A 25,524-nucleotide genomic window follows, 5' to 3' on the forward strand; every position below is an offset into this window, starting at 1 on the left:
AGTTGCCAAGGGGAGTGTCTTTTGTTATCTGGGCATTTAAAAACTACTTTATTTTATATCATACAGTTATAACTAGGATTACCTTACTTTCGACGAATTAACACATCCTCGGTAGTATTTTAAATTCACAATACACTAGCGGCCTTTAATGTTATCTGGTTGTTAACTTTACTTTTAGTTTGCTGTTTTTATTATGCAACTCTTAAGGTTACTGCCGGTCTCAAGCCCGTGTAAAGGAGGAGGGTTGGGTATGAGGCCAGCAACCTCATACCATAGAAAACAACCTTACTAAAAAACGATAACTAGAATTAACAAATTAAACCATTTAAACTCTGTCCTCCGAGTTGAAGGATCTCCGCCCAGAAGAATTATGGCGCCTTATGGTGAAAGCCGACATCCTTTGGAAATCACGGGGCTGATGTCCCTTTTGACGACCAGAGCAACGATTAATATAGGTACATGGAATGTTCGGACAATGTGAGAGATCGGGAGGACCAATCAACTAGCTATGAAAATGGGAGATACAACTTGACGGTTATCGAAATCCGTGAAAACCATTATACCCAAGCTGAACAGAAAAGGTTAGATTCGGGATAAGTGCTGCTGTACTCTGGCCATGAAGAAGAGAATCCTCAGCTCACCCAGGGAGCATGTAATGCACTTATAGGATGAGAATCTCATGGACCTATGATAATCAAGGCATACTTCAACAAAAAGAGGGAGGGAATCACGATGAATGTTATGCAATTTTATGCACCCACCAATGATAGCAACGATGAAAATAAAGACCGGTTCTCCTTGAGGCTGCAATCAATCATAGCGAAGTGCCCCAGAAGGGATCTCACCATTCTGATGGGATATTTAAACGCCAAAGTCGGAATGGACAACATGGAATATGAAGATATCATGGGACAACATGGACTTACTGGGGGATAGAAACGAGAATGGAGAGAGATTTGCAAATCTATGTGCATTCAACAAATTAGTTATAGGCGGCTTAATATTGACACACAAATGCATATACGAAGCTACATGGATCTCACCAAATCACACTTCACAGAACCAGATAGATAATGTTTGCATTAATGGAAAATTCACAAGGTCAATAGAAGACGTGTGAACCAGGAGAGGAACTGACATAGCTTCAGATCAACACCTGGTGGTTGCCAAGATGAAACTGAAGCTAAAGAAGCATTAGAAATCTAGACAAACAGCAGAATAAACGTTCAATAAAGTCTTCACTCCATATGCTGACAGACTCAACCAATTCAAGATAACTCTCAACAACAGGTTCTAGGCCTTACAAGATCTACTGGAAGAAGATAAAACTACTGTGTAGGACAATTGGAAAAAGATCAAAATGAACTAACTTCAACATGTCAGGAGGTGCTGGGCTGCAAGAAGCATCATCGTAGGGTATGGATCTTCATTGGAACCCTGAACAAGATTCATGAAAGGAAGAACGAGGACGCAGCAATTAACAACTGCCGAACAAGAACAGAGAAGGTCAAGGCACAAGCTGAATATATAGCAGCAAACAAGCAAGTGAAGAATGGCAATAGAGTTGACAAGCAGAAATAGGTGGAAGATTTAGCAACGAAAAGAAAAAGCTGCAAGAGAAGGAAATATGAAGCGACTATGTGATACAACGAAGAAACTAGCAGGGAAATATAGTAAACCGGAAAGGCTAGACAAGGACAACGAAGGCAACCCACTCAATGTGATTCAAAATCAGAGGATCACAGGGTTGGGACACTTGAATAGGTAAGCTACATTGGGTCCTCCTGACATCAAAGAAGCGCCTACAGACACTCCAAAAAATGTCACTCCACTAACGATCGAAGAGATCAGGAAGGCCATCACACAGATCAATATTGGGAGAGCAGTTGGTCCTGAAAACATACCATCTAAAGCACAAACGTCAGACATTGAATTGAATACAAACATGCTCTACGTACTATTTAGGAAGATTTGGAAGGAAGAAGAAGTGTCAACAGATTGGAAAGAAGGATATCTCATCAAGATACCAAATAATGTAGTTTTGAACAGGTGTGAGAACTAAAGAGGCACCACAATACTATCGGTACGAGGAAACGTTTTCAACAGAGTGTTGCTGAACCTGATGAAAGATTCAGTAGACACTCAACTTCCACATCAACAGGTCGGATTCTATAAGGATCAATCGTGCACAGACCAAATGGGCACAATACATATCACCGTCGAACAATCAATTGAGTGCGACTCGTCACCAAACATCAACCACATTGACTATGAGAAATCGTTTGACAGTGTGAATACTAGGAAGTTATGGAATCATCTTCCACACTACAGTGTGAGTAGCTGAGAACATCGTCAACATCAGACAGATTACATACGACGAACTTCACTGCAGAGTCGTGCATGGACAACTTGTATACAGCTAGATGATTTGGACACCGAACATGACCTCACCATTTCATCGCATATATAATAACAAATGCAGGTCAAGGAAACCAGAGTAGCAGCAGCAGCCTCTGAATCACTAGGCCTCAACATTCACATGTGTAAAGGAAAGATCCTCAACTACAACACAGACAACACCAAACAAACTTGATGGAGAAACTCTGGAACAGGTGGAAACATTCACAGACATGATATTTTCAAAATCATCGATGAACAATTGAGGATCCAATGCAGACGTAAAGGCAGGGATCACATTCCTACTGTGGAACAACATCTCGAAACCAAAACAACTGTCTACAAGCGATTATCAAAATCAGAATCTTCAATACGAACGTCAAGACAATCCCATTGTACTGAACTGAAACATGGAGAACTACCACAACCATCATCGAAAATGTACAAGTATTTGCAAACAATTGTCTACGCAACACACTAATTATCCTTTTATCGGATATCATCAGCAATAGCCTACTGTGTGCGAAAATAAACCAACATCTTATTGAGGGGAAAATTAGGGAAAGACGTTGTTAGTGGATGGGACACACATTGTGGAAATCATCAAACTGCATCACGAAATAAGCATTAACATGGAACTCTGAAGGGAAATGGAAAAATAAAAGACTAAATAACCATTGTTTTGGGTGTGTGTGGAAGTGTGCATCAAAGGTATGAGTGTCAAATGGAAACAAGTGGAGGGGATTGTCCAGGTCATATTGGAATGGAGAATGCTGGTTGTCGGTCTATGCTCCCCCACTAGTGGTAACAGGTATTAAAAAGTAAGTTTTATTACGCATCACGAAGTCGTATTTGCTACCATGTAAGCAGTTTTTGTCACAATTTGAACTGCTAGTAGTAGAAAACTAATGTAGTGAACACTTTTCTCTTTGTGCGGCATTTTGTGGATATCACAGTTGTCGGCGAGACTATAATTTATTTACGAACCAATTAGATATGGGATAAGGAGTCACGAATTTTGGCGCGAAATTCACTCATACATTTGGCTAAATAGAGTTTTGGCATTATAGCTGATGCCCGTTCGTGAGGAAGACCCCAAGTCTAATTTCTAACCCTGACCATCAACTTTTAATGAGAATTCTAACTGCTTTATAACCCTCATTTATTCCTAATCAGTACGTGTTCACCCTCAAGGTCACTTCAGCGTCGCTCAAAGGTCGTCCATGTATTGCAATCTCACCAAGTTGTTATAAGGTTGGAAACAACTACCAAGAGAAAATAGGACGAATAACGTTTCTTTAGGCTTAATTGGCTAGTTTTAATGTAATTCTGTTACAGATAAAGACGATTCATCAATTAAAATCAGGGTTAAGAAACAAATGAAATCTTAGGTTCCAGGTCAATTTTTAGTGGCTGGGCTCTATGTCAAGCCTAGATAGGTTATCCTAGCTTCTGGACAGACTAATTTATTCGTTCTTCTCAATCCAATTTTTGGCCTTGTTGATTATTGGCATTTCATCAATTGCAAATGATGTGATAATAAACTGACTTGTACAAAAAATGGCATACATATATGGTTATGTATATTAAATTTGTTTTGTTTTATGAACTCAACTATCTTAAAGAAAAATTAGAAGTTAGTTATATCTCATTCAACTCTTCTACTACAGACAAACAACTGCAAAAAGTTTATTTCATTATAAGTACTATTCATGGTTCATTATAATTATGGTTGTTCAAAAAATCTTCCAAATTGTTCTAGTGACATTTTTCCTTCAGTACCATATTTATCAAGTAACTACAAAATTAGAAAAAAAAGACAACATGAAATGACTTGATTACTAAACTAAGTATATTACAATTTGAAATGTTAAAGTGATGAAATGGTGTATTTGTATTTTAATTGTTTAAATCATCAAGTATAATGAGGCATAATAGGTCAATCACTATTTGATGACTGTGACCATGTATTAAACAGTAATACGGAATATCTAGTTCCATGCTTATAAGATCATTATAATCTGTTTAACGAAAAAACTGGTTAAGTCATTTGTAACTTTAAATAAGTTATTGTGTAAAATGTTTTCTTAACTAAGTTGATTGAGATTTGAATGAAATGACTAGTTTTGGACTGAAGCTAATCAAGTTGAAGTCAATCCACATTGTTAACGTCAACACAAACTGCAACAATCCCTTTAGAATAAGATGTATATACTTAAAAAATTCCTCCAGTAACTAATTAAATCACAGATCTCTATGAATGATTTGACTTTAAAACTAGGAAGTATTAAGGAGCTGTATCAACGCAATGTGAGACTACTTATTAGTGTTCATCGACGGCCCCACCGAGGAATGAACCTGGGATATTAAGGAATCATCGTGAGCGCGTAATCTTTAAATAACCTATGTAGTGATCAAAGAACCTTGTTGTAAGAGGACGAAAATTTAAGGAAGGATTACACTCGAAAACATTTTACGGACTTTCGATGTATGTGTATATTTATTTATTATACAATTACTAAATTACTGAACTATCATGCTTTTATTTTCTATTTGTTGTAAGCTTCTGTCTTACCTATTAACTATCACCACGCATGTTAGCGGGATACAGATTGGATTAAAGCATATCCCTTGAAGGAATGTGTTGGGTCATACTGGCTGGCTATTTCTCAACGATAGCGGAGACTTGGGATGACTCTGGAATCTTCTTATGTAAAAATCTTAAATATACTAATGTTTTTCTTATTGTGATTCCTACTTCCATCCAGCCTTGTTATTTGGAATTCTACTACGTCCCTGTTCAACCGTGTTCTGATTTGGGGACTTCTTGTTTGAAGCAATGTCCAAGATATACTAAGCAATAAGAATAGCTAGTTTCTAATATGAGAAATTATAACACTTCGTATGTTTCCTTATTTATTGTCAGTCAATTATTTAAAGCTTCTCCACTTTCATTAGCACCTGTGGCCTGTTTCTGTATAACAATGATTTTCTGTTTTATGTCATCCTGTCTAATGTGTCCGTATATGAACCCGAGTGTGCGGAGAACAATGAATGGTAGAAGCTTGTAGGCTGTCTTCATGCCTACACAAAAAGAAAGAGTGCTTATTAGCTAACCAATAGGAGTCGAGATTATTTGCTCAAGTTTAATCGAGTATGTCGGGATCATCCATCAAGGCCTTGTACACTTTGCCGTAAACCAAATAGCTTTCACCCGGTAAATCATAACAGGAGTTCTGATTAGTCAATCGATAAAGTGATATACATTATCTTCTCAGATCTAACAAACCCATATTAATATTCTGAAATCTGTGTAACAAAACTCTGACTCAATTCTGCATTTCTAATTAAACGTATTCTCAAAATTACTTTTAAGAATAACTACTGATTGAAGAAAGCAATCATTTATTACCATAATCAATTTTCATTAAATTAGGTTACTTACCGCCTTGAGTACATCCTCATCTGGCGGAATGTGGATTTTCTTACACATGTCTTTCAAATTTTCAATGTCAATACAACCACGTCTGTCTTTATTATATGTAAGAAACATATCATCAATTCTACATTTATCTGTTATTGACATTTTCTTTAATTGCATTCTGACTTCATTCATAATATCGTTAATATCACCATCTCTGAGAAAATCACATTGAACAATTAACCGAATCCAATAATGATAGTAATAATAATTATTAGTTTTATTTTAAAAGGATGTTTTATACAAATGATATTCAGGAAATAATTATACACTTAATTTAATTATAAATAAAGTAGAAACTGCCGAATAAAACAAATTTCTGACTTAGGTGAATGTGTCCTAGTCGAAGTTTCATCTTGAACACACACCTGGATCGTACGGTGGCTACTTTCTGCAAATTAATGATGACTTCTTAGCTTTGATTATTGGACAGGAATGTAAGTTGTTTACAGTAAATACAATATTACGTTTACAACAAGATATGAAACAGACTACAAAGTGATTCACGTCTGAGATGTAAGATAGACTATGGAAATGAAAGTAATTACAGAGCTTGTTTCCTACTATCAACCGGTGTGTTTCATAATTCAAACTAAACAGAATTTCAGTTTCTCAACTCACATAAAATTGAGAAAACTGATTGCATACTCAGATTAATGGACATACACTAAAATGTCTGTTTATCAGAGGATCCAGGTCCTGTAGAGGAAAAGGTTTTATATCAATTTATTTCACAATAAAAGTTGATGACGGACTAGTTTCGATAAACAGGTTATTTTTTGCTTTGTTTCCTGATACGCAGTTAGCTTCAATGTAGTGAAATCTCTCTAATTGGATGTCAGCTGTATAATTTAATCCGTCATTGTCTTTGAACGTGACCATATTTTCAAAAACAATTAAAACAAAGCCGTATAGTCTCCGTCACCTTAGTTCCTGCCAAGTAGCTGTTATGGTGCACAATTATGTGTACGATTGAAATAGTCTTGACCTTTGTAGTTGAGATCTATTGTTTGTCATTGGATTTCTGAACAATAGGAGTATCAATAGGAAACGATTACTAGTCTACCAATTTTTTTTTATTTACCAGCTATAAATCAGCAAATAAAAACAACACATGTAAGCGAATAATTGTTTTCAATTAGATCTTCACCAGGCCTTATTTAATATACATGATTATTTATACGAAAATGTTAAACCAATCAAGGCTCTTTGGGTCAAAAATCACAATGAAATAAGACACGTCACCGCACATAATAGGTAAAAGTACAAGTTGATAGTGGGAAGACATGTGTACTGATAGTAGTAAGAACAATAAAATAAGATAACAAATGTCTTATCAATAGTTCCAGTTTGGAAATAGAAGGTCAAACGTATAAAGACTCATGTATATTAGAATAAAGCCCGATGACGATTTAATTGAAAACCATTGTTGTTCTAAAATCAGCAAATCATATACTAAGCTATTGCGCTTTGTAGGACTCATCAGCTTAAAATACGTAAAAATTAATTAATGCTAAGAAATAGCACCAACCCAAATCATTGTTTTTGTTTCCGTCTACTTGATGACCAATTATAAATGAATTATAATAAGAACTTGAATGGTAATATTCTTGAATGTATATTTAAGTAATTAAATTAGCTGACATGTACCGGTGAGTGAATGGTGCTTATAAGATGATAGCTTTGACTGGAGATTTCATTTCAAGCTCTAACTTTGCTTTATCTGTTTTTTCCCATATGGCAAATTGGGTTGATCTACAGTGAAGTTTTTATAGAAGGCACATGTAAACACTTTTAGATAATTAGAATGAAATGTCCAGTGAAAATTGCACTCTTATATCCAGCACTAATACATTAAATGAACGAAATGAAGTTAGAAAATGCCAAATATCGCATTTGAATTGAACACTGAGAACAGATGTTTATCCTTACGCAACAATATAAATATAGGCAATCGAATTAGACATACAAGTGAGCACAATTTAGACAATAAAACTGAATTACTAGTACATTTGACAGTCAAATGCTCGATCAGATTCTGTATTCTGAAATAGGTGTACATTTGTGTGAATTTAACATGACTGTACTAATCCTCATCTGACTGTCTATAATAGAGTTTGTAAATTAAACTTAACACACAAGTTCTGAACGCATTTACTAATTATTAGCTTACAACAAGCTTCGTTTTACACTTACGTAAACACGAAAGGATTTTGTGTTGTCCTCTGACACTTACGTGAAACATGTACGGGGACTACCATCAATCAAATGAATTCAACTGCAAACTTTGTTTACAATGAATAGTTTTCCAACTATTCCAATCCAGTACTCTCCAGCACTTTCTAAATAGACTATTTTAGGAGTACACGCAAAATTATTTCGTTCGTGTATTACCCTTTGATTTACTTACTCAAATTGGTCATTTTCCATTTAAGTGACCGAAAGTTAACAAAACATTAGCGCTCAATACCATTGAATTCTTCAAACTCGTACATGTAATACGTCAGAATTTCTATATGGTACTATTTGAACTAGTCTATTATTACTGGTTTTCATAGTTCATATGATTAGTGAAAGACAAATTATTCAATTGTATGGTATAAACATTGGATATCTGGTATTTTTAAACTATATGTAGGACACATATCCTCATACATCTACATGTCCGAGCAACATATCGTATAACGTTGAGAATTGTTAGGATGTTTCCAGACGTTAGATCACGTTAGTCCTAATCCATTCCTATTTCTTGACGATATGTGAAATATCCCTAAGACATATATTTATGTTAAACATTGACTGAATGCAAATTCTGGGTACTATCGGATAGACTAACCATCTGGCTAAACTAATTTAAGGGATTTATGGAGATTGTAGTGTTTTTAGGTCTAGTTCACGAGTCAATCTAAGCTACGCCACCATTGGAAACTTGAAAACAATGGGTGGCCGTTTCGTTCTAGTATGGGACTTCTCAGAAGTGCTCATCGATGATGCTGCGCGCGGGATCCGAACCTATGATATTCGGTCTCGCGCCCAACCGCTTAAGCTCTAGACCACTGAGCTGGCATCCAACGATGTCAGTGTCTAACTTCAATTAATCCATGGTCTTGTTCAACTCTTTATCCATTGTCTGAAATGGATAACTGTCTCACACCCTATACGGATTAGACTTCACTGGTCACGGCCGCGAGACCATAATTTATGAATGAACCAGTCAGATTCACTCATCCATATGGCTAAATAGAGTCTTGGTATTAAAGCTGATGTTAGTTCGTCATGAAAACTCTAAATTTAATTCCTAACCCCAACCATCAGCTGTAAATCATGATTCGAATTCCTCACACTAATTTATAACCCTCATTTGGTCCTAGTTATCATGTGGACACTCTCAAGGTCAGTCTAGCGTTACTCAAAGGTCGTCCATAAAGTTTAGTCGCACCGTCATGGCTTCTCACTAGAACTTCACGTGGTATATCTTGAAGCTAGTAGTATTTTCAGAGTCATATCCCGGCTCAGTGTCCTAGAGGTTACGCGCTTATGCACGAGACTGAAGGCCCTGAGTTTGAGTCCCACATATGGGATCGTGGATTCGCACTGCCTAGGTGTTGTGAGTTTATGTCCGGCTTTTTATCACGTGATTTATCCAACAAACAAAATACGACTTGTACAATCTTAGAACTGCGCCAAATCAATGATGTTCGACCGGTATGGGCAGTCTAGCGTCCTTATTGGTCCTATGTCCACCTAGCCCGTCCACTTGAGTCCAGAACACCAATACCAGCTCCTACTATGCGAATCGATTCGAATCATTTATTTCAGACATATTGAGTTTATATATCAACCAAACAGACCGCAACGCACCATAAAATAGGAAATAACATTTGTACACAATTAAGCCAAAAAGTCACTGTGAACGTGGGAGGCAGTAGTTAATAAACTGAGCATAATTTAGGGACAGTAAATCGTACAATAATAAATTATAGGTCAAAATGAAGCTCATTATAAGGGGAATATAAATATACAAAATATAATTATTGAATAGTTACACCATAAGTATATATAGATAATATTAGTCAATTAATATGTCTCAGAAGTTACTCGTGATTTAATCTTTGCTGGGATATAACACTAAGCGTGAAAATACTAGGCGAAACGGCCGTCCGGTGCTCTTAGGTTTCCAGTGGTGGTCTAGCTTAGATTGACTCGTGAATTCAAGTTAGTTATACATTTACGTTCACCTGTTAATAGTATACAAGTAAGCATTTTAGATTTAACCTTTTTTAATATCGTTTACCGTTCATACATTAGAGTATATTAATTATTAATCTGTTAGTCAGATGTGTACACATGGATATGTATTATTTATTTTAGGTTTTAGTCTTTTGTTCTACGTAAACAATCACAAAAGTTTTCAAGTCTGGATAATACAGAATAATAAAATGTACTTGGAAGGTTTTCCCAGTGTTCTGATTGGTATATGGGGAACATGTGAGATTTTTTATGCTATCTATCAATTGTGTATTTATAAAGTAACTAGGTTAGTCAATTCATTATTAGTTAGATTTAAAGAGAAATTATTAATAGAAACATTTAGATTATAAATTGTTGATTTTAACTTCAACTTACTCTCGTTTAAAGTCAACATTACCTCCTTTATGATGAAACTGTTGTTTAATTGTTGTTTGATTTTCTTTATTATTTAAATGTTCATGTAAACCATTAATTAATTCATCAGAAAATTGATCACGATTAGCTTCAAGAAATTTAAGAACATATTCATCAGCATCGGTTATAATGAAACGTGTACCAAATATATCAATTTTTGAATTAATTGAAAAATCTATAGGACCATAATAAATTGGATTATCTAATGTACTTCCAGGTTTCATAACTCTAAAGTATTAAAGAAGAGAATATTATGGGAGATAACCACATAGTATAAATTAAAGAAAAATAATTATTATTTAATATAAAGATTTAGTCGTTATTATGGTTATGTTGCAGAATTAAACACATATTGTAATGTAATAAGAAGGGGTTTGTGGAGATTTTAGAAATTTCATAGATTGAAATCATGAATCAATTGGAGCTAGACCAACATGGAAAATCTGGAAGCACTGGATGGCCGTTTCGTCCCAGTATGAGACTCCTCAGAAGTGCGCATCCACGATCCGGCCCCCCTGGCGAGATTCGAAATATGTAGTGGTTAAGTGCTCGTGCGCGAAACCAGTAGGCCCCGGGTTCGAATCCCGCGGGGTGCGGGAACATATTGTAATGTTCAATCACGATTTCATTTAGTTTCACGTCAAAGTGTTGAACAAAATAGACTTATATTTTTAAAAATGGTTACAGTTGTTTAAACGGTACGCAGCTGATTATTCTCGGCAGTTAATAAACATTTTAAACTAAATTTCTAAAAAACGTTACGAGGAAAGTGTTGGAGTGATTCAGAATATTTCTTGCAAAAGACAAGCAAGGATCAGGAAACACTAAGAAGCGTTTCATTCACTCAGCGTTCACTTGAAGTTTTAGCCAAAAGTATCAAGGAAGTGAAACGTCACATGCGCAGGTACTGATTGGCTGATTGCTACACTGCTACTATGTTTAGTAGCATTCCAGAATCTTCTAGCAACCCAAGGACATTGAAAATATTATAAAAACCCTGTATTTTCTGTATTGAAATGAACCTTGGAGTAAACTACCCCTCGCATACTTTGCGTTTTCTCTCTCGATGTTCAGGTCGCTGTATAGTTCTAGCTCGGGGATTAAAGAATAGCTTAGGAAACGAATATAGCGTTAAATTCGCAAGACCTATCAGAAAGTGTACTTGATATACATTTTTTTATCTAAATTCCCTGAACCGTCAGAATTTTAGTCTATTCACTGATAAGAATTTCTCTTCAGTAAAACAGTGCCATTAGACTGGAAAGAAAAAGATCTCATCAAGATACCAAATAATGTAGATTTGAACAGGTGTGAGAACTAAAGAGGCATCACAATACTATCGGTACGAGGAAACGTTTTCAACAGAGTGTTGCTGAACCTGATGAAAGATTCAGTAGACACTCAACTTCCACATCAACAGGTCGGATTCTATAAGGATCAATCGTGCACAGACCAAATGGGCACAATACATATCACCGTCGAACAATCAATTGAGTGCGACTCGTCACCAAACATCAACCACATTGACTATGAGAAATCGTTTGACAGTGTGAATACTAGGAAGTTATGGAATCATCTTCCACACTACAGTGTGAGTAGCTGAGAACATCGTCAACATCAGACAGATTACATACGACGAACTTCACTGCAGAGTCGTGCATGGACAACTTGTATACAGCTAGATGATTTGGACACCGAACATGACCTCACCATTTCATCGCATATATAATAACAAATGCAGGTCAAGGAAACCAGAGTAGCAGCAGCAGCCTCTGAATCACTAGGCCTCAACATTCACATGTGTAAAGGAAAGATCCTCAACTACAACACAGACAACACCAAACAAACTTGATGGAGAAACTCTGGAACAGGTGGAAACATTCACAGACATGATATTTTCAAAATCATCGATGAACAATTGAGGATCCAATGCAGACGTAAAGGCAGGGATCACATTCCTACTGTGGAACAACATCTCGAAACCAAAACAACTGTCTACAAGCGATTATCAAAATCAGAATCTTCAATACGAACGTCAAGACAATCCCATTGTACTGAACTGAAACATGGAGAACTACCACAACCATCATCGAAAATGTACAAGTATTTGCAAACAATTGTCTACGCAACACACTAATTATCCTTTTATCGGATATCATCAGCAATAGCCTACTGTGTGTGAGAACAAACTAACTTCTTATTGAGGGGAAAATTAGGAAAAGATGTTGTTAGTGGATGGGACATGCATTGTGGAAATCATCAAACTGCATCACGAAATAAGCATTAACATGGAACTCTGAAGGGAAATGGAAAAATGGAATACCAAATAACACTATGTTTTGGGAAACGGAAGTGTGCATCAAAGGTATGAGTGTCAAATGGAGACAAGTGGAGGGGACTGTCCAGGTCATATTTGAATGGACAATGCTCTTGATCAGCCTATCCTCCTCCACGTATGGTAGCAGGCGTTAGGAAGTAATGTAAGTAGTATTAAATTCTGGCAAAATAGTCGAAATTTTATTGTTGTATTTAGCCACACTTTCAATGTCGTCCTTCATTCTCAGAAATTTTTTATACTGTTTAGTGTTACAGCAGATAGATACTAGTAGTTGTTTACTTCAAACGTAAATCTGTCTCTTGAACATATGATACCGTAAAGAGGTTTCTATTCGTAGTTGTCCCTCATAAACCATGTTCAATATCAACTTGAAATAGTGAAGACCTAGAAAGTGCTTTATTGTGTTATTAATTGCTTATATGTGGCACATGTTTGGAAATATTTTAACTAAGTAAAGATATACTAATCGAATAATCCTATACTCAGGAAAGACGTTCTCGAACCGATAAGCTTTATTTCTAAATGTTCATTCAATGTATTATGGTGCATCATAACTCTTTGATTAACCATAGAAACTTCAGTAATTAGCAATTCATTTACCTTAGCAACAGAGGTTGCTACAGATCCCATTGTTTGCCGACTTACGTTTAAATATTAGCTTAACGAAACACGATGTATACATCGTTAGCGCTAAATATGAACTATTTACCCGATCTAGAAAAAACAGCACAGCGGATCAGTCTTTTAAATTTCAGTCACTGACTGTATTTTATTGATTAATCCAAACAGAACTTTGTAAGTCATAATAGTAAGAGATTATGAGGTGTCAAATACATGAGAGAGTTAGGTGTAACGATCAACTGGTTATTATTTTGACTACGATCAGCGTACACAAATGTGGTGTGTGGAAGATCCTAGACATAGTAAAAACATATTAACTATGGGTGTCACTTATATGATAAAGCAAAAATCTGTATTCTATTTTGTTGTACTGATAGAGAGTTTAGAGCATGCATTAGTAACAAGACTTGATAAATAAAACCAATTTACTCCATTTTGGCCCTTTGCTTCAAATTCAGGTACTTAAAGGCTTGCGTCGAAAAGAAGACCTTGAAATTTTCACCCCAGTTGTGACCCAATATACTCACATGATTGAGAACTATTTAGTGAAATGATCGGTCACGAACATGTGAATAACTTAAATCGAAATAATGTAGTTACTGACGTAATGATATAAAGGTAAATAGGTTGGTCTAAATAAAACACTATCATTTTCCTACAATCGATTACCGTGTCTTACCATCATATAGTTCGTCCTGAGCCAAAAGCACTGTGAAAACCAAGTAACGTCTTATTAATTAATAAACATGTAGGGGCTGGGTACTGTGTCAAGCCCACATAGGTTATTCTAAACTCTGGACAGATCAATCTATTAACTCATCCTAACTACACCTTCACCCTGTCACTTATTCGCTTAATAATCCTGACTGTCTTTTATATGAATGTATGTGTGCTAATTAAGTACCTTACTCATAATGTGTCTAACTTATTTTTGTTTGATTATAAATGTCGGTTAACGCTTGGCTGAACTGAGCTGACTCACTCGCCTTACCCATTGCTTGTTTTGCTTTGCTTTCCGTTCAGCGATTGTATGAAATATACGTATTCAAAAATCCATTCTCGCATTTGACTTGTTTAATTCCGCTATTCACCAACGCGATTTGAGCAGATGATTATATACGAGGATTGGCGACATGTATATTTCGATAAAAGCAGCAAAGGACCAGCCTGGAGTCAAACTTCAGGCCACTACACCATTGATGTAGCTAACTGTACTGTGACTTCCTCAAAACTATCAACTAGATAAAATATCAAAAATTTACGGAAACAATCTAATCCATGTTTTACCTTGATCTTTTGAGAAATGTCCCACCAAGGAAACCAGAGTTTCTTATCGGAGTTTCAAAAATTGATATCATATCATCAGCCAGATGATACGATATGATAAATCGTCGATATGCATCTTCAGGTCGAAAACTATCCTACAAGGACAAAAATGAAAAATAATGTATTTCCATGAGATGAAACATTTTTATGTTGTCACACAATATATACAGCCAATGGATTATCAATAAAGTTTGTACATACACCTAAGTTCATTTTGTCATACACTTTATTTGTAGTTTCTTATGAAAGTAGATCTACGATGTTTTATTTCTAATGACAAGCAGATCATTTAGAAATTTAGTTTAGTATTATGTTCAAGCATTTTATCTAATATATACATCATTTTATACTAATATGGTAAACTAGATGTACTTCTGTGTTACTTTTGTGTTTAAACATAAAAATCGAAATGATACTGACATCTATTTCAACGTAATCAACAGTACTAAAGTCGAATGTTTGGATTGTAAATTTGGAATAAATACAAAGTATACTGTGGTGGTATTCAATATAATCCTTAAACTTCGTATACAGTTCGTCCTGATAACTATCACTAGATAAAATCCCAATGGTGTATTAATCAGAAGGCAAGTACGAAGTGTTGATTAAATTTATTATTGCACCACGCAAAGATAACCAAAATTACAGCTCCGCTAAGCAAGTATGAAAGAATAGTACCGAAAGGCAAGCGGGTAAGCGAGTGACCGAGCAAGTGAACAGGATTAAAATCTACATATGTATATACATACATATACATAGTGAAATGAATGAATCATCGAATCAATCAAGCGGTTAAAAGAAGGCTAACAGAATGAATATATATGCGTAGGCAGTAAGCAATGTCCAAGTATTGAGATTAGATGGTGGTTGGAGGTAGTCAACAGGAAACCCTGGACCCGGGTTTCGTGCTACTTGGCACTCGTCAGCAAGGTGTACCTGTAATCTTGAGGGAACTGGTGCTCCCTGGCGGATTCGATCTCGTGTCACCCAGCTTCACAGTCAGAGACGTTACCACTGAGCTATCCGAGCCGTGACTAACCTCCTGTAGGACTGAGATGTAATCACAATTGATTGATCACTGGGTGGTGATCAATCTCATGCTTGTCTAGTCCAAGTATACATATTCATACAAATGTAACAATAATTAAGGTACAATAATATAGATAAATTGTTATTGTACAGATGACTCTATCCGTTAAATAAATTAACAAAAGGGCTTAACCAGATTAAATGTGGACAAATTTAATTGCATGCGAGCTGCTATAATACATAAGTGAACACATCAGCTAATTAATATACATTCAATATATCAGTACCATATTCTAGATGGTAGTTGGAGGTAGTCAACAGGAAACCCTGGACCCGGGTTCCGTGCTACTTGGCACTCGTCAGTCACGGCTAGGATAGCTCAGTGGTAACGTCTCTGACTGTGAAGCTGGGTGACACGAGATCGTAATCCGCCAGGGAGCATCAGTTCCCTCAAGATTACAGGTACACCTTGCTGACGCTGCACTAATAAGGACTAGACAAGCATGACATTGAGTACCACCCAGTGATCAATCAATTGTGAAGTACCATATTCTCAAAAATGATCTGAAACTTTTGAAATATTTTTTTTCTTAAGAAGAATGTAACAAGTTTGATAATAAGGTTAGAAACGAACATAAACATAACTTATGATGAAGATCTTTAATTTTTTCTTAAGTAAAAGTTACTATCTGCGGAATGATGTGAGCGAATTCTCGGTGTATGTTCATGATTGTTAGTAAATAAACATAAACATATTTGAATATTCTTACTTTTTTCAATCATTTTAAACAAAATATCAGACAGTCTAGTAAAATTAAACAGTCATAACAACATTATTTTAAAACAATAAACATTTTTGTAATAACACTAATATAAATAATATGAGTCCTTAATCATTGTTTAATTATAACATTTCAATAATGCTTACGATAAAATTCATGGTAATTGATTCACTATTCACTGTGGTAAGCTATTTTAATTTACTGTTGTTCATCCCAATCCTAATTTAGTTATTGATCAGGAGTCAAACAATAACAGAAAGTAACTGACTATTTATTAGTTGATGATTCTCAAAGATTTTTTAAACGATTGGAATCATCTTCAGAAGCATATATATATATATATATATATATATATATATATATATATATATATTGTGGAAAAGTACTAGTTTAGGCAACAACCTGTTTTGTATAGTCAGAAAGAAAACTAAGAAGATCAATGGTTAAGAACTTCTAAACGTTTGAAAATTCTTCCCGTTTAATGTGTCTACAAACCTTATCAATGGAGTGATAGAAATAAATGGATTAATTGGCTTTAAAAAAATCACTCTTGATTTAAGAAGAAAAGATAAATACTATAACAGAGATTTTGTTCGATGATCATTAGTTTTAAGTACTTCCTAAAGATGTAAGACCTCAAATCTGACTACGTATATGTTTAAGGAAATCAGTTGAAAAATATTCATGGAAGAAATAAAGAACCAGACATTGAGTGAAAATGTTTCGAGTGCTATATCCCGGCAAAAATTATGAATGGCAACTTTTGAGAACTATTAATGAACCAGTATTCAATATATATTCTTATCGTATGACTATTCAATAACTAGATTATGTATATCTTTATTCCTCTTATCACAGACTTCACTTTGACCTATAGATTAATAATATTATACGATTTACTGTTCATAAGTTATGTTGAGTTCATTGATTACAGTCTCCCATGTTCACAGCCACTTTTTGGCTTGATCATGTATAAATGTTATTTTCTATTTTATGATGGGATGCGGTATGTTTGGCTGGTATTTAAACCAAGTATGTTTGAAATAAATGATTTGCATAGTGGAAACTGTTATTGGCGCTCTGAACTCAACTGGTCGGGCTAGGCGAACAAGGGAATAATAAGGACGCTAGGCTGCTCATACCAGTGGAACGTCATTGTTTTGGTATAGTACTAAGATTGAATAAGTCGTATTTCGATTGGCAGATAAATCATGTATTAAAAGGCCGGCCCTAAAGTCGCAATCGCAGATGACCTAGCCCTCGTATCCAATACACACGAACAAATGCAGTCGAAGACAACTCGTGTCGCAGCAACCTCTGCATCAGTAGGCTTCAACATACACAACGGGAAAGCCAAGGTCCTCAAATTCAACACGGAGAACACCAAGCCGATCACACTTGATGGCGAAACTATGGAAAATGTGGAATGTTTCACGTACCTGGGAAGCATCTTCGATGAACAAAGAGGATCACATGCAGACGTAAAGGCAAGGATCGGCAAAGCAAGGGCTGCATTCCTACAATTGAAGAACATATGGGACTCAAAACAACTTTCAACCAATATCAAAGTCACAATCTTCAGTACTAACGTCAAAACAGTTCTGCTTTAGGGAGCTGAAACTTGGAGAACTACTACAACCATCATCAAGAAGATATAAGTATTTATAAGTAGCTATCTACGCAAAATATTCAACATCCATTGGCAGGATATCATCAGCAACAGCCTAATGTGGGAAAGAACAAACCAGCTTTCAGCTGAAGAAGAAAATTAGGGAAAGACGATGGAAATGGGTAGGGCATACATTACGCAAATCACCAAACTGCATCACCAGACAAACCCCAACTTGGAATCCTGAAGGGAAGCGGAATAGAGGAAGGTCAAAGAACGCATTACTTCTGGAAATAGAATCATATATGAAAAGGATGAATAACAACTGCAAAGAGCTGGAAAAAATTGCATAGGACAGGGTTGGATGGAGAATGCTAGTGAGTGGCTTATGCTCCTCCACAAGGAGTAACAAATGTAAGTAAATAAGTCACAACAAAGAGCATATCTCATTATAAAGTTGCTGACAACAAAAACTATATTGTTAAATTGAATGTTTCATAATAGTTTCTAATAAGTCAAACTAAATGATCTAATTAATAAAATAAAATGAATTAATCATAAAATTGAACCATTAAAATAGACAATGAATAATAAACTATTTGAAAATAAATAATTAAAACAAGGGTGTGTTTTTTTAAATAAAAATCAAATTAATGAATGTAAAAATTTAATTTAGTAAACGTGACTTCTCAATTTTATTCAATTACTAATTAATTAAATTAGTTAAAATTTGTTTGAATCGATTTAATAATCCACATTTAATGTGTTAACATTCATTTCAATGTTAAATGTTAAATAGTTTATAAGGTATTATACAGATTGATAAATATATAGTTAATAGTGTTTGACATTGAAACGCTTTTAATTTTCAATTCCATTATTTGAATAATAAACTAAATGTAGATTATATTCTCACTGAAAATTTAAAGTTTAACTATTTTAAATATGAACCGGGCTACGGTCGGTCCCAAGACCGGATAAAGGAGTAGGGTTAGACATGGGGTTATCAACCCCATTCTCGTAGTAAACTAACTCGATAAAAACAAACACTAACCAGAAAAAAAAATAATTCAAACCATTTAAACTCTGCCCTGAGAGTAAGAAAAGTAAGTAAAATAATTTAGATGGAAATTTAAGCATTTGACTGAAGGAACAAATTACCTACTGAAAAGTAAATTTTTCAAAAATATAAGAAAATATTTTAAGCTAAATTTTGTAATTGGAGATTTCATAGGTTTTTAAAAATGATATTGTGTGCAGGTAGTTTAGAAAAGTAAATTGTGGTGGCAACTTGTGATAAGATTTGATGTAAATGTATCAGGTAGTGAATTCGAAAATAGTATTCACTAGTCAATTTTTCTGGTTACCGTTTTTTGTGAGAGTTAGGCAAGGTTGTTTACTCTCACCCTTTCTTTTTCTCCCGGTGATCGATTGAATCATGAAGACGTCAACATCCGAGGGGAAGCATGGGATACAGTGGAGAGCTAGAATGCAGCTGGACGATCTGGACTTCGCAGATGATCTGGCCCTTCTATCGCAAACGCAACAACAAATGCAGGAGAAGACGACCAGTGTGGCAGCAGTCTCAGCAGCAGTAGGTATCAACATACACAAAGGGAAAAGCAAGATTTTCAAATACAACACAGCATGCACCAATCAAATCACACTCGACAGAGAAGCTTTGGAGGCACAATGGATCTGATGCAAATGTGAAGGCGCGAATCGGCAAATCAAGAGCAGTATATTTAAAACTGAAGAAAATCTGGAACTCAAAACAACTCTCAACCAACACCGAAGTCAGAATTTTCAATACAAATGTCAAGGCAGTTCTACTGTATGGGGAGGAAACCTGAAGAACTACGAAAGCCATCATCCAGAAGATACTAGTGTTCATTAACAGCTACTTACGCAAAATACTTCGGATTTGTTGGCCGGACACTATCAGCAACAATCTACTGTGGGAGAGAACAAACCGGATTCCAGTGGAGGAAGAAATCATGAAGAATCGCTGGAAGTGGATAGGACACACATTGAGGAAAGCACCGAACTGTGTCACAAGACAAGCCCTCACATGGAATCCTGAAGGGCAAAGGAAAAGAGGAAGACCAAAGAACACATTACGCTGAGAAATGGAGATAGACATGAGAAAAATGAACGAGAATTGGATGGAACTAGAAAGGAAGGCCCAGGACAGAGTGGGTTGGAGAATGCTGGTCGGCGGCCTATGCTCCATTAGGAGTAACAGGCGTTAGCAGGTTAGTAAGTAGGAACTAACTAACTAAGTACGTAAGTAAGTAATTCACTAGTCAGTATATCCTACCTTCAAGCACTATGAATAAATCTATTTACTTTCTTGATCTGATGTACCACCCTTGCCATACATCATTCTCAGTCGAGGTCTTCAGTCGAAAACCTAGTTGACTTCTTCAATTATTTTAAATAGTTGCTGTTAAATGTGCGATAGCTGAACTGCACACTGATAAAAAATTAGTTTCAACCCTCAACTTATCTTAAACATAACATTTTGGTAACTTAAACCATTTACCGTATTTACAGCATTTCATATATGTAGATCTAGACGAAGTGTATGTTCAGTTGATTACTTATAGTTTTACTGTGCTTATGAATGAATTTTAAAAACCTATGGATAAGATTTAAGAAAATATTCAACAGAGTAAAAGTTTAGAGGATTTATATACATTAGTTTGAGGAAACCCGAATATTGAAAAATCCTTCTGAATTAGATAGAATATCTCACAAACAATTAAATAGATTGTTTAAATTGTTTAAATACACTAATATTATCTTACTCGATAAGTAAGTCAATAGAAATGAGGTATATCACAAGCTAAAATAAAGTGACATAATCTCCATCATAACAAATAAATTAATTCCACTGGAATAAGAAAATCATATTCATAAATTAAGTAAACATTATGAAGAGATGTTGTAGCATGTTACAAAACAATCTACCAGACAAAGTTGAGAAATAAATATCTGCTTAAGATTTCTATGGAAGGGGATAAAGTATGATAAACTTGAAGTGCTAGATATAAAACTATTGTATATAATTTCAATGGTTGAGATCATGAGTCAATTGAAACTAGACCACCACGGAAAACCTGGAAGTACTGGACTGCCGTTTCGTCCTAGTATGGGATTCCCCAACAGTGCACATCCATGACCCCGCCTCGCGGGATTCGAACCCAGGACCTGTCAGTCTTGCGCGCGAAGGCTTAAACACTAGACCACTGAGCCGACCGGTATCCAACGCTGTTAATGTCTAACTTCAACCGATCCACGAAATCGAGCGACACATCCACCATTGTCTTCAGTGAATTACTATCTCACAACAGACCTGGTTGAACCCTACTGTTCACTGCTTCTCACTAGAACTCCAGGATGTACATCTTGAAGCCAGTCACTAGTGAGCATATGTTGATTAGTATCAACAGTTTTGCATGGGAGACTGATATGTCCTCGGTTCGAATCCCGCGAGGCGGAGTCGTGGATGTGCAGTGCCGAAGAGTCCCACAATAGGACGAAGCGGCCGTCCAGTGCTTCCACGTTTTCCATGGTGGTCTAGCTTCAATTGACTAATGGTCTCAACTATTAAAATATCATTAGAGTTGAAGAAAACAGTGTAGCTCAAAACTGATTACATAAACTTGTACTTACTTACGCACGCATGTTACCCTTCATAGAGGAGTAACATTGAATAAAATTGAATTATAATGATCAAAGCAACCGATGGTTAGAGACCCTGAATGACATGGCTCAAAATCGTTTGCAATGGCGCAGGTGCATACACTCTTTGTGTTCTCCCAAGTTTTAATCTTCTGATTCCTCCTTGTCTCTTTTTTCTCTTCCCAAATCTATTTTACTGGATTATATTCCTTAAATAACATCTCCAAACACTAATCTTCCTGATTACTGCTTGTACTCTTACTACCTCTGCCACTACGGGGTTTGAATCGACCACTGCATCTCTGTGCTAATGTGGTATGGCAACTCGAACTGACGTACGTACTTACGAAGTTCTGCGTTGTTACTGACTGACTTTCGTATTGTGTTGATACATTAGTAAAGACATACTATATACTAATAAATTTACTATCAAAATTAATTATTCTGAAATGATCATTATAATAAAAACAACCAAAACATTGTATTGTAACCCGCATTTTACTTCTTGTTTAATGTATTCTGTCTTTTTTCTCTCTCGTTTTCCTGTCATTTGAACTGGCATGTACATGCATAAATAAGCAGTTATTCATAGCAGACAATAAACAAAAGAATTTATACAGTAAGAGTATCAAAAAAGATAGCACAACAGAAATTCACAATCAGGAAATACAAAATTTAATTTATGATTGAAAATGATCCATGATTATTAGATGTTTATAATAACGAATTTTATGAGAGAAAACAACAACAACAACGACAACAACAACAACAAAATATTTACTCAAATATGAATCAGTTTGGTAAAGATAAACTAAGAAATTTTATTTTAACAATGAACTTTGATAGTGACTTCGAAATTAGATTATCATTTGAATATAAACTAAACGATTATTTAAAGCAATTGATACGTTTTATAAATGTTGATAGAGCAATTAGAAGATGGAGTTGATCTAAAAAGTGTAATGTATTTGTGTTATACATTTCGAACAATTTGGTTACACATATACTTGTCAAGGCATTTTATATGAAAATTAATAAAGGTCAATTAAATAATAATTCAAAGGGAAGAGAAACATTTTACATCGTATAGAAAGAATATGAAATTGTCTCATTATCCTAGGCCATGAAATGACTTAAGGATTACCAGGGTAAAGTCAGGGTTACTGTTACATCCTACTGAAGATTAAATTACAGGTAACTTCCGAGGACGATTAATGGACTAATATTCTATAAATATTCTTATTGTATAATTATTCAATATATATATATATATATATATATATATATATATATATATATATATATATGTATATTTATATTCCCCTTATAATGAGCTTCATTTTGACCTATAATTTATTATTGTACGATTTACTGTCCCTAAATTATGCTCAGTTTATTAACTACTGCCTCCCACGTTCACAGTGACTTTTTGGCTTAATTGTGTACAAATGTTATTTCCTATTTTATGGTGCGTTGCGGTCTGTTTGGTTGATATATAAACTTAGTATGTCTGGAATAAATGATTCGCAATTGGAAGCTTGTACTAGTGTTCTGGACTCAAGTGGACGGGCTAGGTAGATAAGGTTCAGTAAGGATGCTAGACTGCCCATACCGGTCGATCGTCATTGGTTTTGGTACAGTTCTAAGATTGTATAAGTCGTATTTTGATTGGTGGGTAGATCCTGTGATAAAAAGGCCGGACATAAAATCATAACAGTTACGACAAATGGTTTTCGTACACATAAAAGGGGTTTACATTTACGAATGTCCGAGGCTTAAATAAACAGTTATTTTCTTAAATTATAGATAGGAGATTGTTCAGAAAATTCAAATATTTAATACAATACACAAAAATTACTTCTTAGCTATGATCAGAATCATGTAATAATCCTCAATTTTTATGGAAATCTATTTGTTAAAAAAAGGATAGTGAACGTGGATGGAAAAGACAGTTATTTAGGTGGAAAATAAATTATGCTTTATAATCTCATCACTTTTGAATAAATTCATCAAAGTTTTTTCAATCATTAATTTGCAAAATCTTTAACATTCTTATAACAAAGTAAAGCATCACTCTGTACAAGTTAAGGTAAAAGTTAGAAACTAGACGAGCACTCTCGTTCGCAATGTTGACCTTGCAACTAGTAACAAACCACCGTTGTAATTCATGGTGGAGGACGTGTTTCATCTTCTGTAGTTTTCACTAGCTTACACAAAAATGTACAGTTTTCTACGAATAACATACCACTCTATCATGCTACGGACGTGTCAAATGTAGCGCAGTCAGTCACGATGGAAAGAAACTACAACACTCCAAAAGTAATACCTCCAATTAATTCTATGATAGGGAGTATTCCAAAGTATTTACAACTGAGTGACTAGATGAACGAAAACATGACCGTAACCACTGACCATGATACACTTAGATGACTTGACATCATGTAGTTAATCCCCAGCCATTTTAACGCGTTTAGTTCAAAAGATCCTTACTCTTTCTAACTGAATCCCACGATGATAAACTTTACACATTTCAATAGGAAGTGGAGTAACACATTGGTTATTCTAGTTTCTGGACAGACCGATTTATTCATTCTTCTCGAGTTACATTTTGACTTTGCCAATCATTCGCTTACTGACCTTGACTTTTTATGTGAGCGCATGTGTGTATCGCTTGCTCTATTCATCAAATATATTTAGCTTATTTTTGTCTGACTATAAATATTGAGTTACGCTTTATCAAATTAACTCAGGACACTTGCCTTCTGCGACCTGCTTCTCCGCTGTGTTTCCTTGATTGTCTGCCTGGATCAACGATTGTATGAAATATACGTATCCGAAATTCATTTTCGTATTCGACTTATTCTATTCCGTTATTCACTAACACGCATTAAGTTGATAATTGCGTACAAAGGTAGCCGGGATAAATATTTCGTTAGCATCGTCACTCGGTCATATTGGAGTCAGATCAACGAGCCATATAAAACTCACGCCCCAATCACCTTACTCAATTCATACTTATTATCTTACTAACGTCTATGCTGGAAAGCTTTAGACCTAATTTCACAACTAAATTCACGAAAACGACACAATTCACTTATCTCATAGCTTGATACTATTTCTTAATATCAACATTAAAATTCCTCTTTCGCATCATTCGAATAAAGTTTACAAAAGAAATTGTCAAGAAATAATGGAGTATCCTCAAGAGAAAAATTGTTAGACTTTATAAAAGTAACTCAAATAGCAATGAAAAACAATTCAACAATTTCTTAAAAATAATGATATTCCTTCATACTTACTAAACGAGCTTCATATCTTAACACTTTTTGTGCATAATCCACCTGTTTTGCGAAATCAACTTTTGGAGGTTTTAAAATGAATGATTTTGTAGAAACTAAACTATCTTCAATTGTTCCAAATCCATTATATGGTGGAATTTCCTATGTTAACGAGAAAAAGAAAGTGTTGAAAATACACTGAAAACATTAAGTGTAAATAAATAATGAGAGAAAGTGGATTATGGGTAGCAGTGGAGTGCGTGATATGTATGAGACGCATAAGTTTTATGTACTTGCACCCATTTTAGCAT

The 25,524-nt window shown here is 35.1% G+C and overlaps 1 protein-coding gene across 1 annotated transcript in view; it reads right to left on the reverse strand.

Annotated features, from left to right (window-relative positions):
* Window positions 1-43: 43 nt before the first annotated feature.
* Window positions 44-25,524, reverse strand: part of EFHC1 (EF-hand domain-containing protein 1) — a 36,817-nt gene continuing 11,336 nt past the window's right edge. The window contains exons 8-12 of the mRNA XM_051209690.1: window positions 25,235-25,375; window positions 14,790-14,923; window positions 10,505-10,771; window positions 5,843-6,035; window positions 44-4,195 (exon numbers count right to left, since the gene is read on the reverse strand). Coding sequence (XP_051075151.1) covers window positions 4,124-4,195; window positions 5,843-6,035; window positions 10,505-10,771; window positions 14,790-14,923; window positions 25,235-25,375 — 807 coding nt within the window. The 3' untranslated portion in view covers window positions 44-4,123. The remainder of the gene's footprint in view (window positions 4,196-5,842; window positions 6,036-10,504; window positions 10,772-14,789; window positions 14,924-25,234; window positions 25,376-25,524) is intronic.

This window comes from Schistosoma haematobium, chromosome 1 (genome assembly GCF_000699445.3).
Source record: "Schistosoma haematobium chromosome 1, whole genome shotgun sequence".
Taxonomy (NCBI): Eukaryota; Metazoa; Platyhelminthes; class Trematoda; order Strigeidida; family Schistosomatidae; genus Schistosoma; species Schistosoma haematobium.